Source organism: Enhydra lutris, unplaced genomic scaffold (genome assembly GCF_002288905.1).
Source record: "Enhydra lutris kenyoni isolate GAN:26980312 unplaced genomic scaffold, ASM228890v2 scaffoldscaffold56, whole genome shotgun sequence".
Classification (NCBI taxonomy): Eukaryota; Metazoa; Chordata; class Mammalia; order Carnivora; family Mustelidae; genus Enhydra; species Enhydra lutris.
In genome coordinates, this window is record NW_019154140.1 from 7,215,338 (window position 1) to 7,232,999 (window position 17,662).

Sequence of the window (17,662 nt, forward strand, 5' to 3'; positions counted from 1 at the left end):
GGCTGCATCCACCTCCTCCACAGTGGCATATGTGACAAACCCAAAGCCTCTGGATCGCTTGGTGTTTGGGTCTCTCATTACCGCACAGTCCGTAAGTGTTCCCCATTGCTCAAAATGGCTCCTCAGACTCTCATCGGTTGTTTCAAACCTCAGACCTCCGATGAAGAGCTTCCGCAGCTGTTCAGGCTCTTTGGGAGACTCTGACTTAGACATGACGGCGGTGGGAGGGGAGACTTTAACGATGCTTACTCGGCGGCGTCCACGGGCAGAAAGCTGTTTGTTTATTTTTTAATTAAGTTCAATTAGCCAACATATAGTACACCATTGGTTTTTGATGTAGTGTTCAATGATCCATAGTTGCTTATAACACCCAGTGCTCACATATAAAATATGTATATTTATATGTGCCCTTCTTTTTTTTTTAATTTTTTATTTCTTTTCAGCATAACAGTATTCATTGGTTTTGCACCACACCCAGTGCTCCATGCAATACGTGCCCTCTCTAATACCCACCACCTGATCCCCCAACCTCCCACCCCCCGCCCCTTCAAAACCCTCAGATTGCTTTTCAGAGTCCATAGTCTCTCATGGTTCACCTCCCCTTCCAATTTCCCCCAACTCCCTTCTCCTCTCTAACTCCCCTTGTCCTCCATGCTATTTGTTATGCTCCACAAGTAAGTGAAACCATATGATAATTGACTTGACCTTTTTCACTTGACCTTTTTCACTCAGCATAATCTCTTCCAGTCCCGTCCATGTTGCTACAAAAGTTGGGTATTCATCCTTTCTGATGGAGGCATAATACTCCATAGTGTATATGGACCACATCTTCCTTATCCATTCATCCGTTGAAGGGCATCTTGGTTCTTTCCACAGTTTGGCGACCATGGCCATTGCTGCTATAAACATTGGGGTACAGATGGCCCTTCTTTTCACTATATCTGTATCTTTGGGGTAAATATCCAGTAGTGCAATGGCAGGGTCATAGAAAAGCTCTATTTTTAATTTCTTGAGGAATCTCCACACTGTTTTCCAAAGTGGCTGCACCAACCGCATTCCCACCAACAGTGTAAGAGGGTTCCCCTTTCTCTACATCCTCTCCAACACATGTTGTTTCCTGTCTTGCTATATGTGCCCTTCTTAATGACTATCACTCAGTTACCCTATCCCCTCAAACCCATCCTTTCTATAACCCACAGTTGGTTTGCAGGGGTCCAGAGTCTCTCATGATTTTCTCCCTCTCTGATTTCTTCCCATTCAGGTTTCCCTCCCTTTGCTGTGGTCCTCCACACTATTCCTTATGTTCCACATATGAGTGAAACCATATGATAATTCCCCTTCTGTTTGACTTATTTCACTTAACATAATCCCTTCCAGTTCCATCCATGTCAATGCAAATGGTAGGATTCATCCTTCCTGATGGTTGAGTAATATTCCATTGTATGTATGAACCACATCTTCTTTATTCATTCATCTGTTGAAGATCTCTTCCACAGTTTGGCTATTGTGGGCATTGCTGATATGAACATTGGGATGCAGGTGCCCCTTCTTTTCACTACATCTGTAACTTTGGGATAAATACCTAGTAGTGCAATTGTTGGGTCATAGGGTAACTCTACTTTTAACTTCTTGAGGAAACTCCATACTCTTTTCCAGAGTGGCTGCACCAGCTTGAATTCCCACCAACAGTATAAAAGGGCTCCCTTTCTCCACATCCTCCCCAACATTTTTTGTCCCCTGTCTTGTTAAAGTTGGCCATTCTAACTGATGTAAGGTGGTATCTCATTGTGGTTTTGATTCAGACTTCCCTGATGGCAAATAATGTGGAACATTTTTTCATGTGTCTGTTAGCCATTTGTATGTCTCCCATGGAGAAGTGTCTGCTCACGTTTTCTGCCCATTTCCTGACTGGATTATTTGGTTTTGGGGGTGCTGAGTTTGAGAAATTCTTTATATATCTTGGATATCAGCCCTAAATCCGTTATGTCATTTGCAAATATCTTCTTCCATTTTGTAGGTTGCCTTTTAGTTTTGTTGATTGTTTTCTTTTCTGTGCAGAAGCTTTTTATCTTGATGAAGTCCCAATAGTACATTTTGCTTTTGTTTCCCTTGCCTTTAGAAATATGTCTTGGAAGAAGTTGCTGTGACCACAGTTGAACCTTTTTATGTTTCTAAATTAAAGTTAAATTTTCTAATTTTACACCGTTGCAAAGCTATTAAAAAAAAATTTTTAAAAACATGCTGCTAAAGCAAAATATTACACTATCTATAATCCAACTTCGATCCTGTAAATACAGTGGTTTAACATTTTATTATAACATAAAATGGTAGTCCTAAATATTTAGTTATGATTCCTGACTAAACTCTCATTAGTATACTAATAAGCTATCAAGACTTTGTGCCCATTGTGAGTTAAGTCAAGTCAGGTATCAACAGTTTTGTAAAAACTTACTATCTCAGGGAGACTTCAGAGGTGCAGATTCGTGTTCTCTTGGTTCCAGTGGATAATTACATGCAAGAAAATGAAACTGGACCCCTATCTTACACCACTCACAGAAATTAACTCAAAATGGGTTACAGACTTAAACATAGGAATTGAAACTGTAAAACTTCCAGAAGAAAAATTCTGGAAAATAATCTTTGACATCAGCCTTGGCAATGGTTTTTTAGATATGATACCAAAAGTAAAGGCAAACAAAAGCAAAAATTGGTAAGTGGGACTACATCAAACTAAGTACTTCTCCACAGCAAAAGAAACAGTCAACAAAATGAAAAGAGAACCTATGTTCCACAAATAAGTGAAACCATATGATAATTGACTCTCTCTGCTTGACTTATTTCACTCAGCATATAATCTCTTCCAGTCCCATCCATGTTGCTACAAAAGTTGGGTATTCATCCTTTCTGATGGAGGCATTAAAAAAAAAAGAAAAGAAAAGAAAACCTATGGAGTGAGAGAAAATATTTGTAAACCATCTATGTGATAGGGGTTAATATCCAAAATATATGAATAATGTATACAACTCAACAATAAAAGAACCTGGAACAATCCAGTTAAAAATGGACAGGGAAACTGAGTAGACTTTTTCCAAAGAATATGTACAAACGGTCAACAGGTAGGATCAAAGTGTGCTCAGTTTCACTACTTTTCAGGGAAATGCAAATCTAATCCACAAGGACATATACCTCACACCTATTAATATGGCTGTTATCAAAATGACAAGAAATATCAAGTGTTGGTGAGGATGTGGAGAAAAGGGAACACTTGTACACTGTTAGTGGGAATGTAAATGGGTTCAGCCATTATGAAAACATGGAGTTTCTTCAAAATATTAAAAATGAACTACCACACAATGCTGGAACCCCACTTCTGGTTACCTATCCAAAGTAAATGAAATCAAGATATTAAAGAGATATCTGGAATTCTATGCTCATTGTAGCATTATACACAATAGCCTAGATATAGAAACAAAGTGTCTATCTGCCAATCAGTGGATAAAGAGGACATTATATATATCAAAAATGGGAAATTATCCAACCAGGAGAAAGAAGGAAATCCTTCCATTTCCAACAACATAGGTGGTCCTGGAGGGCATTGTACTAGATGAAAAGAGAGACAGAGAAAAAAAAATCTTGTACGATATCGTTTGTATGTGGAGTCTATCAACAATAGCAAAATCCTCTTTCATAGAACCAGAGAATAGAATGGTGGTTGCCAGAGGGAAAATGGAATAGGAGGAGGAAATGGGAGTTGCATATCAAAGGGTATAAACTTAAAAGTTATAAGACAAATGAGTTCTGAGGGTCTAATGTACAGCATGGTGACTATGGTTAATAATATGGAATTGTATGAATAAAAATACTTAGAGTGTATTTTAAGCATCTGTACATACACAGACACACAAGATGATGAATATGTTAATTAACTTAATTTTGGTAAGCATTTCACAACATACACATATATCAAATCATCATGTTAAATAACATGGAGGACATGGGGCGATGGAGAGGAGAAGGGAGCTGAGGGAAATTGGAAGGGGAGGTGAACCATGAGAGACTATGGACTCTGAAAAACAATCTGAGGGTTTTGAAGGGGCAGGGGGTGGGATGTTGGGGGAACCAGGTGGTGGGTATTGGGGAGGGCACATATTGCATGGAGCACTGGGTGTGGTGCAAAAACAATGAATACTGTTACACTGAAAAGAAATTTTAAAAAAACAAAAAATAAAAAAATTTTTTAAAAATCATCATGTTATATACTTTAAATATATCCAATTTTGTTTGTTCCTTATACTTCAATAAAATAGGGGAAAAAAACAAAAACCTACAAATCTATTTGATTTACTATTAGAGTGATTTAATACTGCCTCATTTCAATTGAACAATATCAAGAATCTTAATGGTGTTCATAACCTTTGACCCAGGATTCAGGTTCTTGAAATAACCAAAATAGGGAAAACTTCATGCTAAAATTGTTAAATACAGTATTGTACACTTCATTGAGTCTACCCTAGATATAATTTGGAACAACTATTATCATAAATAAAGAAATTGGTACCATGGTAAAAGGCTAAAGACCTGCTAGTAACAGTAGGATTATTACATCAAATTTGACTTGTGTACTTGATGAAAATAGATGATAATTGAAAATCGTTTTTTTTTAATTAGAAGTCATGAGAAAATGTTTATGATATAATTTTAGGTATAACTATAGTATGTTAATAAATGCATCTAAGAATGCATTACAAAAAGATTTTCTGTAGACAAATTTAGAAGGAAATAAATATAACCATTTCTGTGTTGCTAGTTTTATTTATTTATTTTTTCATGTGATGACAACTTTTATTTATTTTTGGTGACAGTTTATGTTTTTTTTGTTGTTGTTGATTTTTATTTCTTTTCAGTGTTCCAGAGTTCATTGTTAATGCACCACACCCAGTGCTCCATGCAGTACGTGCCCTCCTTAATACCCACCATCAGGGCTTCCCAAACCCCCCCCCCAAAACCCTCAGTTTGTTTCTCAAAGTCCATAGTCTCTTATGGTTCATCTCCCCCTCTGATTTCCCCCAACTCACTTCTCCTATCCTTCATATAAGCTATCTAATTTGACATTCAGATATTCATAGTATTCTCTCATAACTTTTTACATTCCTATAACATGATAGAAATGTCCCCACTTTCATCTCTGATTTTATTAAGTCTTTTTTTCTTGCTCATTATAACCCCAATTTTATCAGTTTTATTAACCTTTTCAAAAAGCCAGATTTTGGTTTTTTTATTCACTGTGTTGTTTCATTCTTTCCTATTTTGTTTAGCTCTACACTAATATTTATTATTTCCTTTCTTCTAGGGTTTGGTTTGTTCTTCTATATTTCGTTCCTTAAGATGAAAAGTTATGTTATTCATTTGAGATGCTTCTTTTCCTTCCATGTAAGTATTTACAGCTATGCATTTCCCTCTAGCATTGTTTTTACTGCATCCCATAAGTTTGATATGTTTTGTTTCCATTTTCATTCTTCCCAAAGTATTTTCTAATTTCCCTTATTTCTTCTTTGACACACTGATTAAGATTGTATAGTTTAATTTCCATATATTTGTTAATTTTTCAGTTTCTTATGTGCTGATTTATAGCTTCATTCCACTGGAATAAGAGAAGATATTTTGTGTGATTCAATCTGTTTAAATTTATTGAGAGTTGTTTTGTGGCCTAACATATGGTTGATCCACAAATGGCCAATAGGTGCTCAATATTAATAATCATCAGGGAAATGAAAATTAAAACCACAATGTGCTATAAACTCGTGCCTGTCAGAGTGGCTACTATTTAAAAAAAAAAAAAAAAAAGGCATGATCTCTTCCAGTCCCGTCCATGTTGCTACAAAAGTTGGGTATTCATCCTTTCTGATGGAGGCATAATACTCCATAGTGTATATGGACCACATCTTCCTTATCCATTCGTCCGTTGAAGGGCATCTTGGTTCTTTCCACAGTTTGGCAACCGTGGCCATTGTGAGATTATGCTGAGTGAAATAAGTCAAGCAGAGAGAGTCAATTATCATATGGTTTCACTTATTTGTGGAGCATAACAAATAGCATGGAGGACATGGGGAGTTAGGAGAAAGGAGTTGGGGGAAATTGGAAGGGGAGGTGAACAATGAGAGACTATGGACTCTGAAAAACAATCTGAAGGGTTTGAAGAGGTGGGGGGGTGGGAGGTTGGGGGAACCAGGTGGTGGGTATTAGAGAGGGCACGGACTGCATGGAGCACTGGGTGTGGTACAAAAACAATGAATACTGTTATGCTGAAAATAAAAAAAAAAAGCATGATGGCAAGCACTGGTGAGGGCATAAAGAAATTTGAAACCTGGCACACCACTGGTTGGAAGGCAAAGTTTTGCAACTGCTAAGGATAACAGTATGGGAGGTCCTCAAAAAATTAAAAATAGAGGGATGCTGGGTGACTCAGTCAGTTAAGCATCTGCCTCCAGCTCAGGTCATGATCCAGGATCCTGGGATTGAGTCCAATATTGGGCTCCCTGCTCAGGGGGGGCCTGCTCCTCCCTCAGCTTCCCTACCACTCCCCCTGCTTGTGCTCGCTTGCTCTCTGATAAATAAATAAAATCTCTTTAAAAATTAAAAATAGAACTATAATACTATCTAGAAATTGCACATTTGGGTATTTATCCAAAAGTATAAAAAGATAAAATAAAATAACACGGAGGACATGGGGAGATGGAGAGGAGAAGGGAGTTGAGGGAAGTTGGAGGGGGAGATGAACCATGAGAGACTATGGACTTGAAAAACAATCTGAGGGTTTTGAAAGGGAGGGGGTTGGGAGGTTGGGGGAGCCTGGTGGTGGGTATTATGGAGGGCACACATTGCATGGAGCACTGGGTGTGGTGCATAAACAATGAATTCTGTTACACTGAAAAGAAATTAAATAAAAAATGAAATAAAATAAATATTTTTAAAAAGTGTTGATATTAGTATCTCAAAGAATATTAGCTCTCTTATATTCATTGCAGTACTCTCTACAATAGCCAAGATGTGAAAATAACCTAAATGTGTGTCAGAGGATGAACAGATAATGAAAATGTTATAAATACACATAATGGAATACTATTCGGCATTTAAAAAGAAGGGAATTCTTTAAGGAAAAAAAAGGAAATTCTTCAATATGCAATAGCTTGGATGAATCCTGAGGACATTATGCTATGTAAAATAAGCCAGTCACAGAAAGACAAATACTGCATGGTTCACTTATATGAGTTGGTATAAAACAGTAAAATTCATAGACTCTAAAAGTGGAATAGTGGTTCTAGGGAATGAGAGAGATGGAAAAAAGTAGTTATTAACCAATAAGCATAAAGTTTCAGATCAGCAAGATGAATACGCACCAGACATCTGCTACACAGCATTGTACCTACAGTCAACGATAATGTCTTAGATACTTGAAATTTGTTAAGAGGACAGATCTCATGTTAAGTGTTCTTACCATGATAAAATAAAATGTTAAAAACTAGAAAAGCATGTTCAACCTTTTGTACTCAGGGAAATACAGATGAAAATTATAGTTAAAAATCATATGTGTATTCACATATTGGTAAAAATTTAAAAGGCTGAAACTACAAAGTGTTATTGAGAGTATGAAATAATGAGAATCCTATGCCAGTGGTGGTAGGGATGTTAACTGGTATAACCTTCATTGGCCTGAGTCTGCCATGCCACAAGTGGGCTGAAGCATCATAGCTTTATCAGATGCAGTATGCAGAAAATTGATTAGACATATAAAAACACATTGTCTGTCGATTGAGTCCTCTGATCACCACAGTTTGTAACCCTGGTGTTTATATTCTCCAACTCATATGGATGGAGGAAAATAATTTGGAAGTAAGCTGTGAGTCCCTGAATAACTTCCCTGGGATTTCCTAAATGAATCATCCAGCACCTTACAGGTCCACAGGAAACTAGGGGCTTTCACTTTCAAAGTCCAGTAGACATCAAGGATCAGGCCTTTGCTTTGACCCAAAAGGTCTGAACACAGAGAGAATGCTCTGTAGTTCTTAGAAGTTTCAATTCTTCTAGTTAATTAAAATTTGGCATTTGGTGGTGACTTCAGGGAATCCAGAAATTCATGTCTCCTGAGCCACCCACCTCAGTTGGCCAATTTGCTGATTGCATTTCTAATGTGTTATATTTTGAAATTGCTTGGTTCACTGATACTTTGGCTCAGTATTTAGAATCATAAAGGCAGCTAAAGGAATAGATGCCCATGTGATTTCATCTGGATCACATGAAAGAAGTTTCTCAGTTTCTTGTAGGAATCTGAGTGTTTTTCTACTGTGGTTAGTTAGTAAGAAAGAACTAAGCATGTAAGTTATTTGAAGTTCCTTCATCAGAGACAGTCCTTTTTCCTGCCATCATTGGGACTTCTAACTAAGAAAAAAATTTGTACCCTACTACAGTAGTTGAACTCTAGAAGTACTGGTTCTTGCATGTGCAAAAACAGCAGCACCTGACTATGGATAACTCCTTACCCTATGGAAAAACCAGAGCAGACAGATGTCTTCTGTGCCAGGAAGTGTCAAGAGCTGGGTAATGTCCTCCATGGTTTCTATAATGGTCTTCACCCTGCCCCCACCCCGACCTGCCTTGGAGACTTCCACATTGTACTTGTCTTTTCTCATTTGGTCTTCTACTCCTGGCTCTTTGAAGCCACCCTTCTAATCTGTGCCCTCTCATCACTATTTTCCTGCACTGGAGCTGAGCTCCAAACTCTAAGCACCAGTTAGTTACATCATGGCTTTAAGAATTTGTCGGGGCGCCTGGGTAGCTCAGTGGGTTAAAACTCCTGTCTTCAGCTCAAGTCATGATCCCAGGATCCTAGAATCGAGCCCCACATCGGGATCTCTACTCAGTGGGGAGCCTGCTCCCGCCCCCCGCCTGCCTCTCTGCCTATCTGTGATCTCTGCCTGTCAAATAAATAAATAGAATCTTTAAAAAAAAAAAAAGAATTTGTCCTCTGCCAAGGGTTTTGTCATCAGCTACTCTTACTATCTTCTCAATAATGCTTGTTTATGCTTCCAGAGTATTGTTAAAAATGGGTTTTGTTATTGGCAATGAAGAAGTCAACTTTCTTTCGTTGCAGATGACATGATTCTTTATATGGAAAACCCAAAAGACTCCACCCCCAAACTACTAGAACTCATACAGCAATTCAGTAACGTGGCAGGATACAAAGTCAACATACAGAAATCAGTGGCTTTCTTATACACTAACAATGAAAATACAGAAAGGGAAATTAGAGAATCGATTCCATTTACTATAGCACCAAGAACCATAAGATACCTGGGAATAAACCTAACCAAAGGGGTACAGGATCTGTACTCGAGGAACTACAGAACACTCATGAAAGAAATTGAAGAAGACACAAAGAGATGGAAGACCATTCCATGCTCTTGGATCGGAAGAATATACATTGTTAAAATGTCTATACTGCCTAGAGCAATCTATACTTTTAATGCCATTCCAATCAAAATTCCACCGGTATTCTTCAAAGAGCTGGAGCAAATAATCCAAAAATTTGTATGGAATCAGAAGAGACCCCGAGTCACTAAGGAAATGTTGAAAAACAAAAATAAAACTGGGGGCATCACGTTACCTGATTTCAAGCTTTACTACAAAGCTGTGATCACCAAGACAGCATGGTACTGGCATAAAAACAGACACATAGACCAGTTGAACAGACTAGAGAGCCCAGATATGGACCCTCAACTCTATGGTCAGTTAATCTTCGACAAAACAGGAAAAAATATACAGTGGAAAAAAGACAGTCTCTTCAATAAATGGTGTTGGGAAAACTGGGCAGCTATATATAGAAGAATGAAACTCGACCATTCTCTTACACCATACACAAAGATAAACTCAAAATGGATAAAAGACCTCAACGTGAGACAGGAATCCATCAGAATCCTAGAGGAGAACATAGGCAGTAATCTCTTTGATATCAGCCACAGCAACTTCTTTCAAGATATGTCTCCAAAGGCAAAGGAAACAAAAGCCAAAATAAACTTTTGGGACTTCATCAAAATCAAAAGCTTCTGCACAGCAAAGGAAAAGTCAAGAAAACAAAGAGGCAACCCACGGAATGGGAGAAGATATTTGCAAATGACAGTACAGACAAAAGATTGATATCCAGGATCTATAAAGAACTCCTCAAACTCAACACACATAAAACAGATAATCATATCCAAAAATGGGCAGAAGATATGAACAGACACTTCTCCAATGAAGACATACAAATGGCTATCAGACACATGAAAAAATGTTCATCATCACGAGCCATCAGGGAGATTCAAATTAAAACCACATTGAGATATCACCTTACACCAGTTAGAATGGCCAAAATTAGCAAGACAGGAAACAACATGTGTTGGAGAGGATGTGGAGAAAGGGGAACCCTCTTCCACTGTTGGTGGGAATGCAAGTTGGTGCAGCCACTTTGGAGAACACTGTGGAGAGTCCTCAAGAAATTAAAAATAGAGCTTCCCTATGACCCTGCCATTGCACTACTGGGTATTTACCCCAAAGATACAGATGTAGTGAAAAGAAGGGCCATCTGTACCCCAATGTTTATAGCAGCAATGGCCATGGTCGCCAAACTGTGGAAAGAACTAAGATGCCCTTCAAAGGACGAATGGATAAGGAAGATGTGGTCCGTATACACTATGGAGTATTATGCCTCCATCAGAAAGGATGAATACCCAACTTTTGTAGCAACATGGATGGGACTGGAAGAGATTATGCTGAGTGAAATAAGTCAAGCAGAGAGAGTCAATTATCATATGGTTTCACTTATTTGTGGAGCATAACAAATAGCATGGAGGACATGGGGAGTTAGGAGAAGGGAGTTGGGGGAAATTGGAAGGGGAGGTGAACCATGAGAGACTATGAACTCTGAAAAACAATCTGAAGGGTTTGAAGAGGTGGGGGGGGTGGGAGGTTGGGGGAACCAGGTGGTGGGTATTAGAGATGGCACGGATTGTATGGAGCACTGGGTGTGGTACAAAAACAATGAATTCTGTTATGCTGAAAATAAATTTAAAAATGATTTAAAAATGGGTTTTGTTGATTTCTTGCATACTTTCTGCAAATTTTGCACTAATCTGGAAATTTCAGGTTTAAGGGAAGCTGAAACAAGCAGGTGAGGGGTTCCTATTCTGGAGACCTGTGGGAAATATTTCAGAGTAGACAGGGAGTTCCTAGAATCTTCCTCTTATAAAAGTCTATATTACATATGCTAGGGAAGAGAGTTCATTTTTTTGGCCATATCAATTCTAGTCTCCAGTAATGGAGGTGATGAAAGGAAAAGGAAAAAATAACAAAAGGATTCAGGGGGAAATACTAAGAAAGGTGAAATCTAATCTCTATGCACATTGCTTCTCTCCATTCCAGGTGCTTCCGTGGATATCAAGGCAGACAAGTTCTGCCTTTCAGCACTAGCCTGTTTTTCTTTCTATCCTCATTACTCTCTCTTCTCAGACATTTCTTCCAATTATGAACATTTTCTGTGTAATTCCACTGTGCAAATGAAGTGTTAGATGTGGAGCTGTCCTCAGCTACCTCTATCTTTGGAAATAATAGGATAAAATTATTAGACCCAAAGAATTTAATAATTTGTAAATAAAATAATGTGCTATGTCTCCCAGAGCTGATTGAATTTTAAATTTAGGCACAAATTATTATAAGGAATGTGAGTTTCCAGTAGTGAAATTACAGCCATAAATCGCCCAATTTTTTTCTTAAAATGAATGAATATTTTTCTTAAAATGACTCAATAAAATCAACCTCCTGCCCCACTTCTCTTTTGGAGGGAAGAAGGTAGGGAGTTAGGTGAGCCTAGTGGTGGGTATTAAGGAGGGCAGGTATTGCATGGAGCACTGGGTGTGGTGCATAAACAATGGATCTTGGAACATTGAAAAAATTAAATTAAATTTTAAAAAAAAGAATGTGAAAAAGTATAGACAAGATACCAATAAGTGGTCATCTGAAAAGTGCTTAAGCTATCCCTGGCAAATTTGTAAAACAAGTATTTTAAGAGGAAATCCCTGGGCTCCAATTGGACCTATCACTTCTCTCTATATAAGCAAAGAAATCAGTCTTTGCTCCCTTTTTTTTTGAATTTCAAAAATGGTCATTCAGACTTCAGTGTGAATTGAATCCACTATGTTCCCTCTTCAAAGGTAAGTGAGCAGAATTTGGATTTGTGTTTATCTTTCTACTATGCAGTTAAAATAAACCTTGTCCTCACTTTGTCACCAAAGGATCTTGGGGACAGGGATGAGAAAATCTGGAATCTCTCAGTATGTTGTTCTACCTACCTTGCTGATAGGTTCTGTGGTCTTGATCTATGCTGCATGTAAATGTGGTACAATGGAAGCAATTACCGTCTCAAAGTTAGGCAGCAAATAGAAAGTGCTTAGAAATTTTTCAATTGAATTGAATAGATTTAATTCACTAATGTGGAAGTCAGGGAGAATGTTTATTCAGCAGGATTCTACAAGCACAGAAATAAGAAAGACACCTTATGAACTTTTCCATTTGATTTTTCTTCTTCACTGCAGAGTCTGAATTAATTTGGTCTACCACCCTAACCACACATTACTCACCACTGGAAATAACTGAAAGGTAACCTGTATCTTTTCTCTTAGAAGGGCATGGAATATGGGCAGATACCTAAGTACTAAACTGCATGAGTGAGGAAAGCCAGGAAAAGCAAGAACTAATTCATGGGCTATCCCAGCAGAAACAGAACTTGTTATTTTGAGTCCTATGGGCAATACCAACATCAGACACTTTCATATCAGGTTAGAGCCAAAGGATTCACAGTTGATTCAGTTTCAATGGGTAAGTTAGGACTGTGGTAAGAAGTCATCATTCTAGGCAAGAGGGTTCATGAAGGAGCAAAGTTTTGAGTTATAATGATGCATCAGATTTCAAGTTTGATATGAAGAAAAAGGCTAGCAAGGGAATTCAGCCCTGGATACTGGGAGAGTGCTATTAGAAATAAGACAAATAAGTGCATGCATGTAATAACTCATCAGAGGTTTATGCCAGGCTGCCAAAATCAACCTATCTTAAACACAACACTCTATATAATACAATCTATAAATATCTGTTGCTTACATGAATGAATGAATGAGTGAGTGAATGAATGAATGAATGGATAAATGGAAATATGGGTGGATAGACAGATAGATGAATAGATGACTGGGCTGAATGGTAGCCTGGATGATGGAGGTAATAAATGAAAAATTAGATGGATAATTAGGTAGCAGGTATAAGGTTGAATGAGTGAATAAATGAATGAACATTATGATTTTAAGCAACCTTCCTGATGTGAACTAAAATGAGCTAGTTTGTGTGATCTTCTCCCTGTGGATCAGGGATCTGTAGGCACTGCTGAGTTATCAGATAAGTCTTTATCTAACCCTTTATAGAGACAAAAAGAGCTCCATATTCTCCTGAATTTATTTTCTTTCCCAGCTTCCTTCATGTTTGTCCTGTTTTTAAAAATGAAATTCAAGTTGGGGCTATTCCTTAAGGAGAGGCCTACAAAGTCTGTTTTACTTGCCTCATCCTTTCCAGTCTTTTTGTGTTTCATAAATCTTGATTAAGGACTTATCTTGTGCCTCACAATGCAGTGTGTGTTCAGAGTATCCAAAGTAACATTGAGCTCAATCCCTATCCTCAAGGAACATTAGTTTAACTGAAGAAGAAAAGAAAAACACCTATTACTAAATATTTTAGATACTAATCCTTTATCTGATCTGTCATTTGAAAATATCTTCTCCTATTCCATAGGTTGCCTTTTAGTTTTGTTGATTGCTTCCTTTGCTGTGCAGATTTTTATCTTGATGTAGTCCCAATAGTTTATTTTTGCTTTTATTTCCCTTGCCTTAGGGAATCTATCTAGAAAAAATTTACTGTGACCAATGTCAGAGAAATTACTGCCTGTGCTCTCTTCCAGGATTTCTATGGTTTCCTGTCTCACATTTAGGTCTGTCATGACATTTTGAATCTATTTTGTGTATAGTGTAAGAAAGTGGTCCAGTTCCATTCTTTTGCCTGTAGCTCACCAGTTATTCCAACACCATTTGTTGAAGAGACTGTCTCTTTTCCATTGAATATTATTTTCCTTGTTGAAGATAATTGACCATATAATTGTGAGCTTATGTCTGGGTTCTGTGTCAGTACCATACTGATTTGATTACCACAGCTTTGTAATATAACTTAAAGTTTGGAATTCTGAGGCCTCCAGTTTTGCCTTTTTCAATCTTTTTCAAGATTGCTTTGGCTCTTAAGTGGTTTCATAAGAATTTTAGGATTCTTTGTTCTAGTTCTATGAAAAATGCTGTTGGTATTTTGATGGATATTGCATTAAATCTGCAAATTGCTTTGGGTAGTATTTTAAAAACATGTTTTGTCTTTCCATTACTTTGGGTTGTCTTTAATTTATTTCATCTGTGTTTTATAGTTTTTGGAGTATAAGTCTTTTATCTCTTTGGTTAAGTTTATTCTTAGGTATCTTATTATTTTGGGTGCAATTTTAATTGCGATTGTTTTCTTAATTTCTCTTTTCTGCTGCTTAATTATTGGTTTATAGAAATGCAAAAGATTGCTGTACTTTGATTTTGTATTGTGTGACTTTACTGAATTTATCAGTTCTAGCAGGTTTTTGGTGGAGTCTTTAGGATTTTCTATACAGAGTATCATATAATCTGGAAATAGTCAAAGTTTTACTTCTTCCCTGCAGATTTGGATGCCTTTTATTTCTTTTTGTTGTCTGATTGATGTGGCTATGACCTTTCTTTTTTTAATGGTTTCTTTTGATGAAAAACTTAGTTTTGTTTTACCTTTATTATTTCTTAGCTCTACTTTTTTAACTTTAAAAATATTTCATAGTTTCCTCCCTTACATCTGCTCTGCATCACACACACTCTCACACACACACACACAACTTTCAAAATATCTTAGAGATATCTAAGATCACATTTTCCAAATTTATGGAAGATAATAAAGAGGAAAACAATAAGACAATGTACATAAATAATTCATAATGAACTCTTACAAAGTCTTTAATGGAAAGTGAAAGACAGACTGAGGAGAACCGGAAGGATTATAGTATCTTCTGCAGAAATGAATTCCTTTTTTTTTTTAAAGATTTTATTTATTTATTTGACAGAGAGAGATCACAAGTAGGCAGAGAAGCAGGCAAAGATAGAGGAGGAAGCAGGCTCCCTGCTGAGCAGAGAGCCCGATGCGGGGCTTGATCCCAGGACCCTGAGATCATGACCTGAGCCGAAGGCAGTGGCTTAACCCACTGAGCCACCCAGGCGCCCCTGCAGAAATGAATTCTTGACCAGAATGTTATAGAAAAAAATCAGTGGCCTAGTTTGAAGGGATAAAAATTGTTCAATGGTCAGATCTGAAAAATTACATAAATTTCTCTAGAGCAGTTGATAAGAAAAGAGCAACAAATTGAAAGAGCATAGAAGGTTCAGGGCTTATACAGCTGACAGAAGAGGGAAGGGTATGCTTCAAGGGACTCCATGAGATATATTAAACAACGGTAGCAACAATGAGAGATGGGGGGAAAAAGTGTATATACATAGAAATAAGTAGAAATTTGGGGTTGCCAGAGGAGGTGGTTGATACATTGTTTCTCTTTCTGTTTTCTTCCAAAGTATTATCATCTTTAAATGGCCTTGGGAAATCACAGCACCATCACTGAGTTCCTCCTTCTTGGACTGCCTGCTGATCATCAAACCCAGGCCCTAGTCTTTGTGCTTTTCCTAGTAATTTACCTCCTGACTCTGTCAGGGAACCTGTTGATGATCTTGGTTTTCAGGGCCAATTCTCACCTTCACACGCCCATGTACTTCTTCTTGAATCACCTCTCCTTCCTGGATCTCTGTTATTCTTCAGTCACTGTGCCCAGGATGCTAGAGAACCTCCTGTCTGAGAAGAAAACCATCTCAGTGGAGGACTGTTTGACCCAAGTTTTCTTTGTGCTTGCCTCTCGGGGAACAGAGCTCTGCCTCCTTGCAGTGATGGCGTATGACCTCTATGCTGCCATTTGCTACCCTCTACTCTATGGTCAGATAATGAGCAATGAGCTGTGTGTGGGACTGGTATGGGGATCCTGGGGTCTGGCCTTTTTGGATGCTCTCATCAATACCCTCCTAGCTTGGAATTTGGACTTCTGTGAGACTCAAGTCATCTACAACTTCATTTGTGAGATTCCATCTCTGTTCCCTCTCTCCTGTTCCAATAGCTCTGTTAACTTTGCAGTCCTGCTCTTCTCTGCCTCCTGCATGCCTTTGGGACCTTCCTTCTGGTCTTCTTCTCTTACACACGTATTGTTGCCACCATTCTGAGCATCAGCTCTACCTCAGGCAGAAGTAAGGCCTTCTCCACCTGCTCCTCCCACCTCACCACAGTAAGCTTACTTTATGGCTCAGGTTTTCTTCGCTATCTTATGCCGACCTCAGGCTCCCCATGGGAGTTGGTTTTTTCCATGCAGTACAGTGTGGTCACTCCCCTAGTGAATCCCCTTTTCTACAGCCTAAAGAACAAGGAAGTAAAAACAGCTCTAAAAAACATGTTTCAGAAAAGTTTACAACATCTCAGGTAGCAGAGAACAAGCAGAGAATGATTGGAAAGCAGGGCAGAATTGTAGCAAAATATCCAAATAATAAGCATTAAGGAAAAGTTTTGTTTGCTCATGTCAGATATGACAAAACATCTTTTAAAGCCTCCTTTGTTCGGAAATCCACAAAAAAAAATAGTAAGGCATTTTCTTGCTTTCATTCATATTTTATCTTTCTTAGAGGCAGAAAACGTGTATCAGATAACTATTTCAATTCAAGTACTTTGGTTATAGACATAGATTATTCTTTTTATTTGTAAAACATTAACAATGTGCTTAGCTTGGGGAAAATTATTTGTGTCCTGAATTCTTACATGGATTCCTATGGGTATTAAACTGGGGATAAAGTTTTGCTACAAGGTAAAAAGCCAGGATCTCTAAAGGAAGAAAGATATAGACTTGAAACTTGTAGAAGGGTGAATGGAAGGTGAGTTTAAGATGAGCTCTGATTGAAGAGGGTCCTAGTGGCAAGGCAGATGCAGCTGAAGGTGTCTGAGAAAGGAAGTCAGTTTGTGGGCTAAAGTCCAGGCAAGAAGACATCTTCCACAAGCCTTGTGAAGCATTATCTGCTATGGAGCAAATAGTAGAGAATTTCATTCATTCTAGGGTAGTATAGCAGCCCTGCTTCTTTCCCCTTCTAGGTTTTACTGATGGCTCAGAAGACTTAAGTCTAGTAGAAAGTGATGGGGTTTAGAAAAGAAGTTCATGGAGTAGGGAGAATCCTAGGTAGGAATTTCCTGAGGGTAGGGGGAAAGGATGGTCATGGAGAAGACTAATCAGAAAAGCTGCATAAACCATCTACCAAAGTATCCTAGACATCTATAAAACCACTTGTTAAGCATCATAGAAATCCTAGAAATACAACTACAAAGCCACACAGACACTGTACCTTATCTACAATATCTTAAATGAAGGTAGAATTATACTCCATTTTAATTCAACTTAATTAAG

General features: G+C 37.9%; 1 protein-coding gene across 1 annotated transcript; it reads left to right on the plus strand.

Moving 5' to 3' along the window:
- The first annotated feature begins 15,761 nt into the window (after nt 1-15,761).
- On the plus strand, nt 15,762-16,696 carry LOC111157977 (olfactory receptor 8S1-like). The gene is given in 2 exon segments (XM_022519749.1): nt 15,762-16,365; nt 16,368-16,696. Coding segments are annotated over 2 exon segments (933 nt in total).
- The last annotated feature ends 966 nt before the right edge of the window (nt 16,697-17,662 follow it).